The sequence below is a fragment of the Rhinolophus ferrumequinum genome, chromosome 24, assembly GCF_004115265.2.
Source record: "Rhinolophus ferrumequinum isolate MPI-CBG mRhiFer1 chromosome 24, mRhiFer1_v1.p, whole genome shotgun sequence".
Classification (NCBI taxonomy): Eukaryota; Metazoa; Chordata; class Mammalia; order Chiroptera; family Rhinolophidae; genus Rhinolophus; species Rhinolophus ferrumequinum.
In genome coordinates this window covers 2,833,677-2,845,414 of record NC_046307.1, presented here as the reverse complement: position 1 = coordinate 2,845,414, position 11,738 = coordinate 2,833,677, and the positions used below count along the sequence as shown (strand labels likewise).

Below are 11,738 nucleotides of genomic sequence, written 5' to 3'. Positions count from 1 at the left end.
ATGGTTAGTTCCCAGGAGTTTACATTTTCAAGACATAAGAATTACAACAGAGAAAGACTGTTTTTTTTTAATATATTAAGATGTCAGATTTTGTGTAATTTAATATATCAAATAAGCCTAATTAGTTTAACTTCCCCATTTTAAAAAGTGAGAGAACAAATCTTTTGAGGTGTTCTAGGGGGCCTCTGGAACACACCTAAGTTATTCTTAGGTCAGTAAAACTTAATTTAGAATCTGATCTTGGAATGTTTGTCAAACATACCAAAAGTTTTAAAACATTTGCTCAAATGGAATCATAGGTCATTGTGGAACACTTAATGAAATAATACTTAATTATCCATTTAAACAAAGTGATTAATAAAAAATTTTAAAGACAAATACAGGTTACATAGTTGTAAGTAAAATTTTAGCTCTCTTAATATTAAGAAGACTCAGTTTACTTAAGCAATTAAAGACCTGATGATAAAGAGTACAGGAAATCATTTAAATGAAACAAAATATTTGCTTTCCCTTTATAATCTTTTATTAAGAGTAAATCAAGGGCAGCAGGATGGTTCAGTTGGTTAGAGCTCGAGCTCTTAACAACAGGGTTGCCAGTTCAATTCTTGCGTGGGATGGTGGGCTGCACTCCCCCACAACTAGATTGAAGGACAATGACCTGGAACTGATGGGCCCTGGAAAAAACACACTGTCCCCCAATATTCCCCAATAGAAAATAAAAAATAAAAATAAAAATAAAAAAGAGTATATCGCTCTTTTGCTCGGGCCCGTGGTTCCGGCAGGATGGGCAAGTGTCGCGGTCTTCGTACTGCCAGGAAGCTCCGAAGTCACCGACGAGATCAGAAGTGGCATGATAAACAGTACAAGAAAGCCCATCTGGGCACAGCCCTGAAGGCCAACCCTTTTGGAGGCGCTTCCCACGCAAAGGGAATCGTACTGGAAAAAGTAGGGGTTGAAGCCAAACAGCCAAATTCTGCCATCAGGAAGTGTGTCAGGGTCCAGCTTATCAAGAATGGCAAAAAAATCACAGCTTTTGTACCCAATGATGGTTGTTTGAATTTTATTGAGGAAAATGATGAAGTCCTGGTTGCTGGATTTGGTCGCAAAGGTCATGCTGTTGGTGACATTCCTGGAGTCCGCTTTAAGGTTGTTAAAGTAGCCAATGTCTCTCTCTTGGCCTTATACAAAGGCAAGAAGGAAAGACCAAGATCATAAGTTTTGATGGTGAAAACACAGTAGTAATAAATTTTCATATGCCAAAAAAAAAAAAGAGTATATCATTAGTACAGGAAAATTTTGTTCTTTTTGTAGAGAAATAACATTAAATTTTAGCTTTACATAAGCACACCAATAATATTAAAGCTTAATTTTTAAAAACATTATAATAATAATAATCAACTTTAGCTAGCTTGATTATAAAAAGTAAAATTCTGACATAATCAGGACAAAATTATCTTCATTTCCCTTAATGAAAACTTGTCTCCATACCTTATACCCTCTTTTATTTAAAACATATATTAATATCTTCCATATTAATTGGAATTCTTAACCCTTAGAAACCTTAATTTTAGTGACAACCAAAAGTAAACAAGTAGCGTTCTTTAGATTGGTAACCTATAGAAACATAGGCTACTGGATTGGTCAATATATGACATAATTTTCAGAAATATGTGCTTCCTCAATATAGCATAAGATATTTTTATTAACAGACCCAAACATCTTTATTTTTTCTGTATTAAGAAGACAAAAGTAGGTGAACACGGATTCATTGAGCAATTAATGTTTCAGTATTTCATCTTAATTAGAAATGACCTAGATATTCAATAATTTTTATCCTTTAACTTAGAAAAACTCTAAGGTTTCAAGTTACCAAGAGATTTTGGGGGCCAGCCCAGTGGCTCAGGTGGTTGGAGCACCTTGCTCCCAATGCCAAGGTCGCCGGTTCGATTCCCACATGGGCCAGTGAGCTGCACCCTCCACAGCTAAGGCTTGTAATACCAGCATGGGCCAGGGAGCTTGTGTCCTACACAACTAAACTGAGAAACAATGGCTTGAACCAGAATGGGGAGAGGGGGGAAAAGGGGGAAAGAAAGATTTTGGGAAACTATTTTCAATTATATATACCAGAAAGCAAATATTGCTGACAAGTTTCACCAAAAAACCTTTTATTTTATTTACATCTATTTAATTTATTTGTTCTTAACAATTTTTTCAGGTTACCCATCAAAACTTGATGAGATATCAAAGTTAATTCTCATCCCAAGCTATTTTCCTGCTGAAAAACCCTGTAACAAAGATAGCATAAACTTATATTTTTGCAAACCCAAATAAAATAACAATATTATATTAAAGTTGATAACTCTAAAGACATGTCTGTCTGAATTAAACCAACGCACTTAAATCAGCAGCTTAATTTTAAATAATTTTCCAGATCATGTGATACTGGAAAGGATTTGGGTTAGTTTCTGTTATATTTCTTTATTATATAAACATTTAATTTCTTTAAGCCAATTAAATAAAGCTCTTTATATAAGCTAATTCTAATAATTTCCTCCAGAGGTAGACATACATACACATACTATATAGACAGACACAACCAGAGACCTCATAGTTTCATTAAAAAAAAAAAAATTTAGCCATGAGACAGGTACAACAATAAGGCAAAAAGCCATTTATCCTTTTCTTTTTTAATTTACCATCTTAATCTTTTTATTTTTCCCTTCTTCCGCCTCCCCCCCCACGCCCCCACTCTGGGTTCAAGCCGTTGTTTCTCAGTCTAGCTGTGTAAGACACAGCTCCCTGGCCCATGCTGGTTATTAATGAGCCTTGCGCTCCCCCAGGCTGAGGCAGTTGGTTCACAATCTTAGCTGTAGAGGGCGCAGCTCACTGGCACATGTGGGAATCGAACTGGTGACCTCAGTGCCTCGGCATTAGGAGCACACCGCTCTAAGCACAGTCACCTGAGTCACCGGGCCAGCCCTTTCTCTTCTCTCTTTTTTCTAAATTTTATTGGGGAATATTGGGGAACAGTATGTTTCACCAGGGCCCATCAGCTCCAATTAGATTGCCTTTCAATCTAATTGTGGAGGGTGCAACTCAGCTCCAAGTTCAGTTGCCGTTTTTTTCAATCTTTAGTTGCAGGGACGCAGCCCACCAGCCCACCATCCCATGCGGAAATTGACCGGCAACCTTGTTGTTAAGAGCTCACCCTCTAACCAACTGAGCCATCTGGCTGCCCCTCCGGAAGCTCAGCGGCAGCTTGTTGTCTTCAGTCTAGTTGTGGAGGGCGCAGCTCACTGGCCCATGTGGGATTCGAACTGGCAACCCTGTTGTTCAGAGCTCGCACTCTAACCAATTGAGCCATCCGGCGACCCCAAAAACCCATTTATCCTTGATAAACAATTCTTTAAGGAGACTGGGAGGGGGGCTACTTAGGCAGGGGAAACTTTTCAGCCAATTGTGTTGTTAAAAAGCTTTCTTCTCCTATATTTTCCTTTGGTTTGTTTAGTCTCAGGCAGTTGTGGGCTTGGTTTATATTTTTGATTATCAGTAGGAAGACCTTGGGAGTTACTGAGGAAATTTTAAAAAATCCTATTCGACTTCTAATTTTGCCAAATTTCTGATCATAGTTATTAAATTCTTTGAAATATCTTGTCAGGTTTCAGGCAGGACAAACAGCAAGAAATTTTTAAGCACCTGCTCAGATGGCCAAAGTTTCATTAAAAAAAGTTATTTTGTCTTTTATAAACTTCTTATTAATCAAAGAATGCATTACATTGTTCGCAAAAGTTTTGGATTCCTCTCCTTATGAAATCTCTTTCTTATGACAAACAACATAACAGACGGAGACAAGAAAAGGAAACAAAGAGCACAATTAAATGAGTACTCACCTATCAGGGAAAGCCCTGCCAGCTGCTTACCCTCCCCACCCCCACTTCGTGTAAACGTGAGAGCTGTGAAAAGTCCCTCCTGAAAAAAAGATTCCTTCCCATGCGGTGGCAAGCTCCCCTGGCATCTCTCCACATGCTGGCACCTGGAGTAATAAGCCCCCCTTGCTGGGAAAACCCCTCCCTTGAGGAAAAAAAGCTCCTCTTGATCTCAAATAAAGGCATTTGACCTCTGGCTCCATTTGTCATTTTTTTTTTAATAGTTCCAATTTCTCCACATCCTTACCAACACTTGTTATTTTCTTTTTAAAAAATTATATCCATCCTAGTGGAAGAAATCTCAAAAGTCACCATCCATGCCCCTCTCATCTCACACTTACCAAGATTGCAGAGAAATCAATCCAACTAACTCTACATTGATTAATTTTTTTAAAGATTATGTGTACATTTACATGTTCCCTAAGACAAAACTATAAAGCAAGTATGAATGGACAGGTCTAGCTGCACCCACGGCTCTTCTACCCTGATCTTTCTTCCTCCTCCTCTAGGTAAATGTTTATATGAATGTTTTATTTATCCTCCCATTGTTTCCATTTGAAAATATAAGCATATGAGTATATATTTGTATTTACTCCCTTTCTTGGCTACTGTAGCATATTGTGAAACCAGTAAAGCTCCTCACTTAGTGACATATCCTAGAGGCCACACCTTAGCAGGACATAGAGATACCCCTCATTCTTTTTCATAGCTGCATTGTGTTCTGCTGGGTGAATGTGTGCAACTATCACCAATATCCATCTCCAGAACTCTTTCCATCTTGCAAAACTGAAATTCCGTACCCATTAAACAACTTTTCATTTCCCCTCCCCCAGCTCCTGGTAAGCACCACTCTACTTTCTGTCTCTATGAATTTGACTAAGCACCTCATATACAGTATGGTGATTGTGACTAGCTGATTTCATTTAACATAACGTCCTCAAGGTTCATCCACATTATAGCATGTGTCAGAATTTCCTTGCTTTCAAGGCTGAATAACATTCCATTGTGTGGCTATACCACATTCTGTTTATCCAGTGAGCACATGGGTTGCTTTCACCTTTTGGCTATTGTGAATAGTGGTGCTATGAGACCCTGCTTCCAATTCTTTTGGGTCTATACCCAGAAGGGGATTGCTCGCTCATATGGGAATCCTATGGTAAATATTTTTAGAAACTGCCACACTGTTTTCCATGGTGGCTGCACCATTTTACATTCCCACCAACAGTACACTAGGGTTCTAATTTCTCCACATCCTCGCCAACACTTGTTTTTTGTTTGTTTGTTTTTTTAAATGGTAGCCATCCTAATGGGTGTGAGGTGGTATCTCATTGTGGTTTTGTGTTTCCTGCAATTTGCTAATACAATTAGTATTGCAATGAAAAGCTTTGTGCATAAGGTGGGATACTCCATTTTGCTTATAATAACAGAAATGCAAACTAAAAATGCACTAAGATGTCATTTCTCAGCTAAAATCTAAGGGTTTGCAGCATACTCTGCTGGCAAGGCTGTGGGGAAGCAGGCATTCACATAAGTTGCTGAGGGAAATGCAAAATGGTCCAATCGGCTGTTTATGCAGTTTTGACAACATGCAGCAAAGTTGCATGTGCCTTCACCCTCTGAACAAGCCATCCCACCCCCTGGAATTTATTCCAAACACACATCTTAGTATAAATGGCCCTGAAGTGAAGAGCTCTGTCTCAATTGTGGGTGGTTTCCTTAGGCTCCCCTTGATTCCTTTGGGTCTCTTTCTTGGCTGGGGTTCTGAGGTGCACACGACCTCTTCAGACTCTCTCACTCACCTTTCTTCACTGCCAGCCGCCACTGGGAGACCATTCTGGGCACGCTTTCTACAGGTGCAACTGGACAGCATCTCCACTCAGGAGGGTGTCAGGAGCCCGTGGATAAATTCCTCCTCCCCAAAACCAGGAGGAAGGTTCCCAGACACACTTCATAAAGTGCCCCTGAGTGTCCTGGGGGACTAAGCGGGAGATCACCTTGGTAACGCGGGCTTGTGTTGGCTCTCCTTCCTCTCCTGGTCACTTATGTTACTTACTGTCACCTCCTAAATCAACTCACACAGGCTCCGTTTTCAGCGGAACCCAGGCCAAGTCAGATCCAGAACTGTGACCTCGATCATTTTAATACGAGTTTATAAATGTCAACCAGTATGTGTAGTATTAAAAGAGCAGAATTTAAAAAGAAAAGCAAAAACTAAAAGTCCTACTCCTGCCCAACGAAATTCCACATGGGAGTCAGTGATTATAGTATTCAACCACTTCTTTGCACAAACGAAAGGACTTCGCTGGGCTCCCCAAGCCCAGCCCACCCTCAGCCTTCTCCAGGGTTCGGATCGGAGCACGGAAATAGGGCGTCCCCTGCTGGTAATGCGGAGACAGTGCTGCGTTGCGCCTCCAGAAGCCTCGGCACCCCTTCTTGCGCGGGTAGTGTTGGGGATTGGTTTACTCCAGCGTGCTCCTGGCGCTGCTTTGAGATTCCGGGGACTGCCTCACCACCCAGGAACCCAGGGTTTCTCCCCCAGCTGCAGCCTTGAAGTGCAGTCCCACCTTCTTCGCTGGAGCTTGCAACTCCTCTAAGTGTTCGTTTTGACCAGGTGCCCTTGGCTCTCCCAATGGGTGGAGCTGTGGAAGGAGTGCTGGATTTGGACATGGACTGGAGTGTAGTTCCGCCCTGCCCCCTCGTTGGATCGCTGACTGTTTACATCTCTGAGCCTGTTTCTTCAAAATTTGGGATTGCTGAGAGGTCCCAGTGAGACAGAGATGGTGAAGCATCAGCTTTGGGTCTGGCCTTGAAATACTCCTTGACCCAACTGCCTGACCTCCTCTCTCCTCTCCTCCCCTCCGTTCTTGTGACTTGTGACTGTTCTGTTCCTTCTGCTCAGCTGGACAGTACACGCAACCCACTCCTTCCAGAACCGCTCCAAGTGACTTTGCCCTGCCCTTAGGCCTGACCATGGACTTCCCTTTATCGTTTGCTCAGGGTCATAGGGAAGTCTTACATTTCTCCAACTCATTTGACTCAATAACTCAACTCTAAAATAATTATTTGTCAATTTCAGGACCAAAACTCTAGGTCTTAGCAGTTGACAGACTCAGCCCTGAATGGGGAAAACTCAGGGGGAAGGGTGTGGAAGATGAGGAAACCTAGGGCTTTAGTGCAGCATGGGTGTGGAGGCAGCCTGTCTTCTGACTGATTGGGTGGATGGCTATTGATTGAGGTGGATCTTTGAAAAGCTAAATTTTGAAATTTAGCTTGGAAATGTAGCTTGGTAGCACCCCTATTTTATTTGTAAGAGGCACTTCCTCTTCAATGTGTGTATACAAATGCCCCCCCTAGGGTGGTCATTCCTATTGTACACTGATACTTCCTGTTCTTTTCCTTCAGGCCCATTGCAAGGCTTCATTTCCTGGCCTCCTGAGCAAGGGTTTGGCCATGTGATTTATTTGGTTAATGAATTGTTGCCAGAGATATGTTAAAAAGAAAAGCTACAGGCCAAAATGGCGTCGCTTGTGCTAAAAGCATGTAATACCAAACCTAGATTTGATACCTAACCTAACTGCAGTTTTAGACTGTCCCAGGAGTGGAATTTTAAACCACTAGGTCAGGAATTTCCTAATCCACACTAGTGAGGTAATCTGTCTGATAAGACCCCCTGCCGTCCCCTGAGGGAAGTTCTCCTTGCCAGAAATAATCCACTCTTAACTTCTTAGTCCCACCCTCGTTCTGACTATAAAAACCTTTCATTGTGTACAACCCCCTGAAACATCCTTTAGTTGCCAGATGGTGCTGCCCGATTCATGAATTGTTTAAGAAAATCACTTCAGATTTACTCAGTTGAATTTTGTTTTTTAACAGGCAGATGTGTCACTTCTGGGCACAGGTGGTTCTGGATGGTGGCAGCTCCATCAGCCTGAGTCCTTGAGGCAGGCAAGATGGAGCAGAGCTGCCCTGACCTAAGGACATGTAATACTGAGACAGGTTAGCTAACATGTTGTTAGGCAGACAGGAAAGATCCCTGGTGAAATTAGCAAAAGGCAGCCATATACTGAAACTCCAGGTTCTGGAATGTCTCCTTCACTTCAGGACAAAAATATGCCTTGAGGTTAATAAATTATCTCATAAATCCCTTTTGGCCGGACAAAGGAGCAGATCTGATAGATAGGGATGGGTTTGTTAATCCCTTTAGGATGGGCAACAGGACAAACCTGATAGATGAATTCCACTAGAAGGCACCAGCCCCCTTTCCCAAACGGGCAAGGGAAGGTATAAAAGTAACAATTTTTGCCTCAGTCACTGGGCAACCCGGTCGGGTCCCCCTCTCGTTCCGAGAGCTACAGCTTTTTACTCTTTACTTTTAATAAACTATCCTCTTTTAAAACTCCTCACCTCTCCTTGGTCTGTGCTTCCATTCTTCGGTTTCACAAAACACGATCCCGGCACAAAGAAAATATCCTACATCAGTATGAGCGTGAGAAATCAACTTTGTCATGTGAAACCACATGACAAATTTGGGGGCTGTTATTGCCGCATAACCTAGCCCATCCTGATTAATGCATCCTAAATGCTTTCTGAGACAAAGCAGGATATAAGCAAACTAGCAAATGGGCAGGCAGACAGATTATTTCCCTTGAGACTATGAGCCCTAAGCATCCAGAATTCTTGTTTGAAGGATGGATGGCAGGACAAAGTGTCCTTCAGCGGAGGCTGGCACACCTCACATTCATCCTGAGCTGATGTTGTGTGAGCTTGCCCCCTCTGGGCTGGGGCTGAGGTCCCAGGTCTTCAGTGAGGCTAACCTGTCACTGCCCATTGTGCACATTTGCACAGCAGCCCTGGGGGCCCTCGGGCTTTGGGCCATCTCCCAGTCCCTCCTCCAGGACTGCTCTGTGCCTCCAGCGGTCAGTCAGCCTCCTCCCTATCCCGGCTGTTCTCCTGTTGTTTGCTCACGAGCGGACCTTCAGGAATGGCTGCAGCCTCTCCTGAGCATTGCCATCTGCACCACTGTGTGTGGGGGAGGGGCGGCTCCAGTGGGGGACATGTATACACCTGCCTCAAATGGGAAAAAAGCAATTTTGTTTTTGACTGGGGAGCACATTCCAGTTGGAGCCCCATTCCTGCTGGAGGGAAACTGAGCTAACTTGCTCTTTAATGGTGACAGACAATCTGGATTTAATTTAGTATTTTTTCCCTCCCCTCCCCCCCTTCCCACTCCAGTTCAAGCTGTTGTTTCTCAGTCTAGTTGTGTAGGACACAGCTCCCTGGCCCATGCTGGTGTTATGAGCCTTGAACTCCCCCCGGCTGAGGCAGTCGGTTGCCAGTTGTTGGTCGGCGGCTCACAGCAGCTCACGGCAGCTCTTAGCGGCTGCCAGTCGCTCACGCTGGCCACCGGCTGCTCATGGCAGCACACGGCAGTCCACGGCAGCACACGCTGGCTGCCGGCCACTCACGCTGGTCACCAGCTGCACATGGTGGCACATGGTAGCCTGCGGCAGTACTCAGCAGCACACGGCAGCCCACAGCAACTTCCGGCTGCTCGTAGCAGCCCAGCTCCAGGGAGAGCCATTGTTCACAATCTTAGCTGTAGAGGGTACAGCTCATTGGCCCATGTGGGAATCGAACCGGCGACCTCAGTGTTAGGAGCACGGCATTCCAACTACCTGAGCCACCGGGTGGGCCCTAATTTAGTTTTTTGGGTAATAGACACTGCGTTGCCAGCATAACCCCATTCCCTGCTTCTTTGCCTATAGAACTGTGACTGGGTTTCATCCTCATTGGTGTCCCTTGTCCTGGGTCAGGGATAAAGCCAGTCACGGTAGAGCCATCTTGGCCTTGGTTGGCTGTGGCTCAGCACGTGACCACGAAGACTAGAAGTGTGGCTATTTACCGTGGTGCTTATTGCTAAAAAGAAACACAAGTAAAGAATTGAATTTGTTATCCAAACCTTCCCAAAAAGAAAAAGGTCCAGATGGTTTTACTGGTCAATTTTATCAAGCAGAAATAAACAACAATCACACACGAACACTTGCAGAAAACAGGAGTGGGGAACACTGATGGCTCAGTTGCTTTTCTGAGGCCAGCATCACTTAGGACAGAAACCTGGCAAAGTCACTGGAAAAAGAAAACTGCAGACCAATAGCCCTTGTGAATATAGACTTAAACGTTCTGATAAAATATTAACAAAGTAAATCCAACATATAAAAAGATAATACATGACAACTGAGTAGGAATTATTTCAGGGATGCAAGGCTGTTTTAATTTTTGAAAATTGGTCAATGCATGCTTCTCTCACTCTGCATTTTTGCCAGCCCTGGAGATTACAGATCTATAAGCTTTTAATCAAAATCCTTACATATATTTCAGAATGCAGAATTTCCTGGATTTTAGGAAATAATATGACACCCCCAGTGGGCTCTGAGGCAGCATCTCCTTAATCAAACACATTCACTAGTGGTTCTGCAACAGAATAGAAAGAACATTCTCCCCACACAAGGTGAGTCAAGACTGCAGAGAGCCCAAGTGAGCTCAGGGTAAGTCTTGCTGCTAAATGAATTGGCCTTAAACTTAACTAAGTCCAGACAGCTTTCTGGTTGTCAGAACTTTATGAATTTTAGATTGTGGGTAAGGGACTATGGATACAAATCATTCTTTAATCTTTGCCAATCCTACTACTACTTTAACTTCCATTTCTCTCACTACTTATGAGGTTGAACCACTATTCGTAAGTTTTAGGCCATTTGCACATCTCGTTTTCTTATTGGTCTGTTAAATACTGTAGGTACTATTATATATATTAAGGCTTTGACTCTTTGTCTTTCATGTATTTATGAATATTTTCTTAACCTATCATTTACTTATATATTTTCTTGTTATATCTTTTTCTAAAAATATGTAAAATTTGTGTGTAGTCTCACTCACACACTCACACACACACACACACACACACACACACACAAGTTCTGACAATTAAATTCGCAAACTTGCCACCGTGCGCTTATGTTGGCAGCACTGTGCAAACAGCTTGGTAAGGTGTCATAACCTTGGTATATCAGTATCTCACAGCTGTGTTCATGTCATCGTGTGACAGTATCTTGCTGAGTGATGTTCATTATTGTTGTGTGGTTTTGTGTGTCGTCGTGAGATGTCTGAACTTGAATTAGAGCAATAAAAAAACATTAAATTTCTTGTTAAACTTGGCAAGAGAGAAAGTGAAATCAGGGACATGTTAGTCCAAGTTTATAGGGATAATGCCATGAAGAAAATGACAGTGTACAAATGGATTAAACGTTTTTCTGAGGGAAGAGAACGCATCACTGATGAAGAGAGGTCAGGGCGACCAGTAACTAGCAGAACTGACAAAAACATTGCAAAAATTTGTTGAATTATGCGTCAAAATCACGGGCTGACTGCGAGAAGCATACCAAACCAAGTGAATATCAATAGAGAAACAGGAAAATCTTAACTGAAAATCTTTGCATGAGAAAAGTATGTGCAAAAATGGTCCCAAAGGAGATCTTGCATCACAAAAATGCACCAGCTCACACAGCACTGTCTCTGAAGGAGGTTTTGGCCAGTAAACAAATAATTGTGTTGGAACACCCTCCCTATTCACCTGACCTGGCTTCCAATGCCTTCTTTCTTTCTCCGGCAGCCTTCGGAGTTAGGAGCACGGAGCCCCAATCGCCTGTGCCACCGGGCTGGTCCTATTTCAGTTTTTGTGTTATGTTAGAGCAGGGTTTCTCCACCACAGCACTATTGACATTTGGAGCCAGGTAAGTTTTTGTTGTGGGAACTGAC

General features: G+C 42.8%; 1 protein-coding gene across 1 annotated transcript; it reads left to right on the top strand.

Moving 5' to 3' along the window:
* The first annotated feature begins 756 nt into the window (after positions 1 to 756).
* On the top strand, positions 757 to 1,270 carry LOC117016795 (40S ribosomal protein S23). Its single transcript, XM_033096495.1, has one exon. The coding sequence runs from the start codon at positions 784 to 786 to the stop codon at positions 1,213 to 1,215; it is 432 nt and encodes a 143-aa protein (XP_032952386.1). The 5' UTR covers positions 757 to 783; the 3' UTR covers positions 1,216 to 1,270.
* The last annotated feature ends 10,468 nt before the right edge of the window (positions 1,271 to 11,738 follow it).

Coding starts and splice junctions, on each gene's coding strand:
- LOC117016795 (XM_033096495.1), top strand. CDS start 784: ATGGGCAAGTGTCGCGGTCTTCGTACTGCCAGGAAGCTCCGAAGTCAC.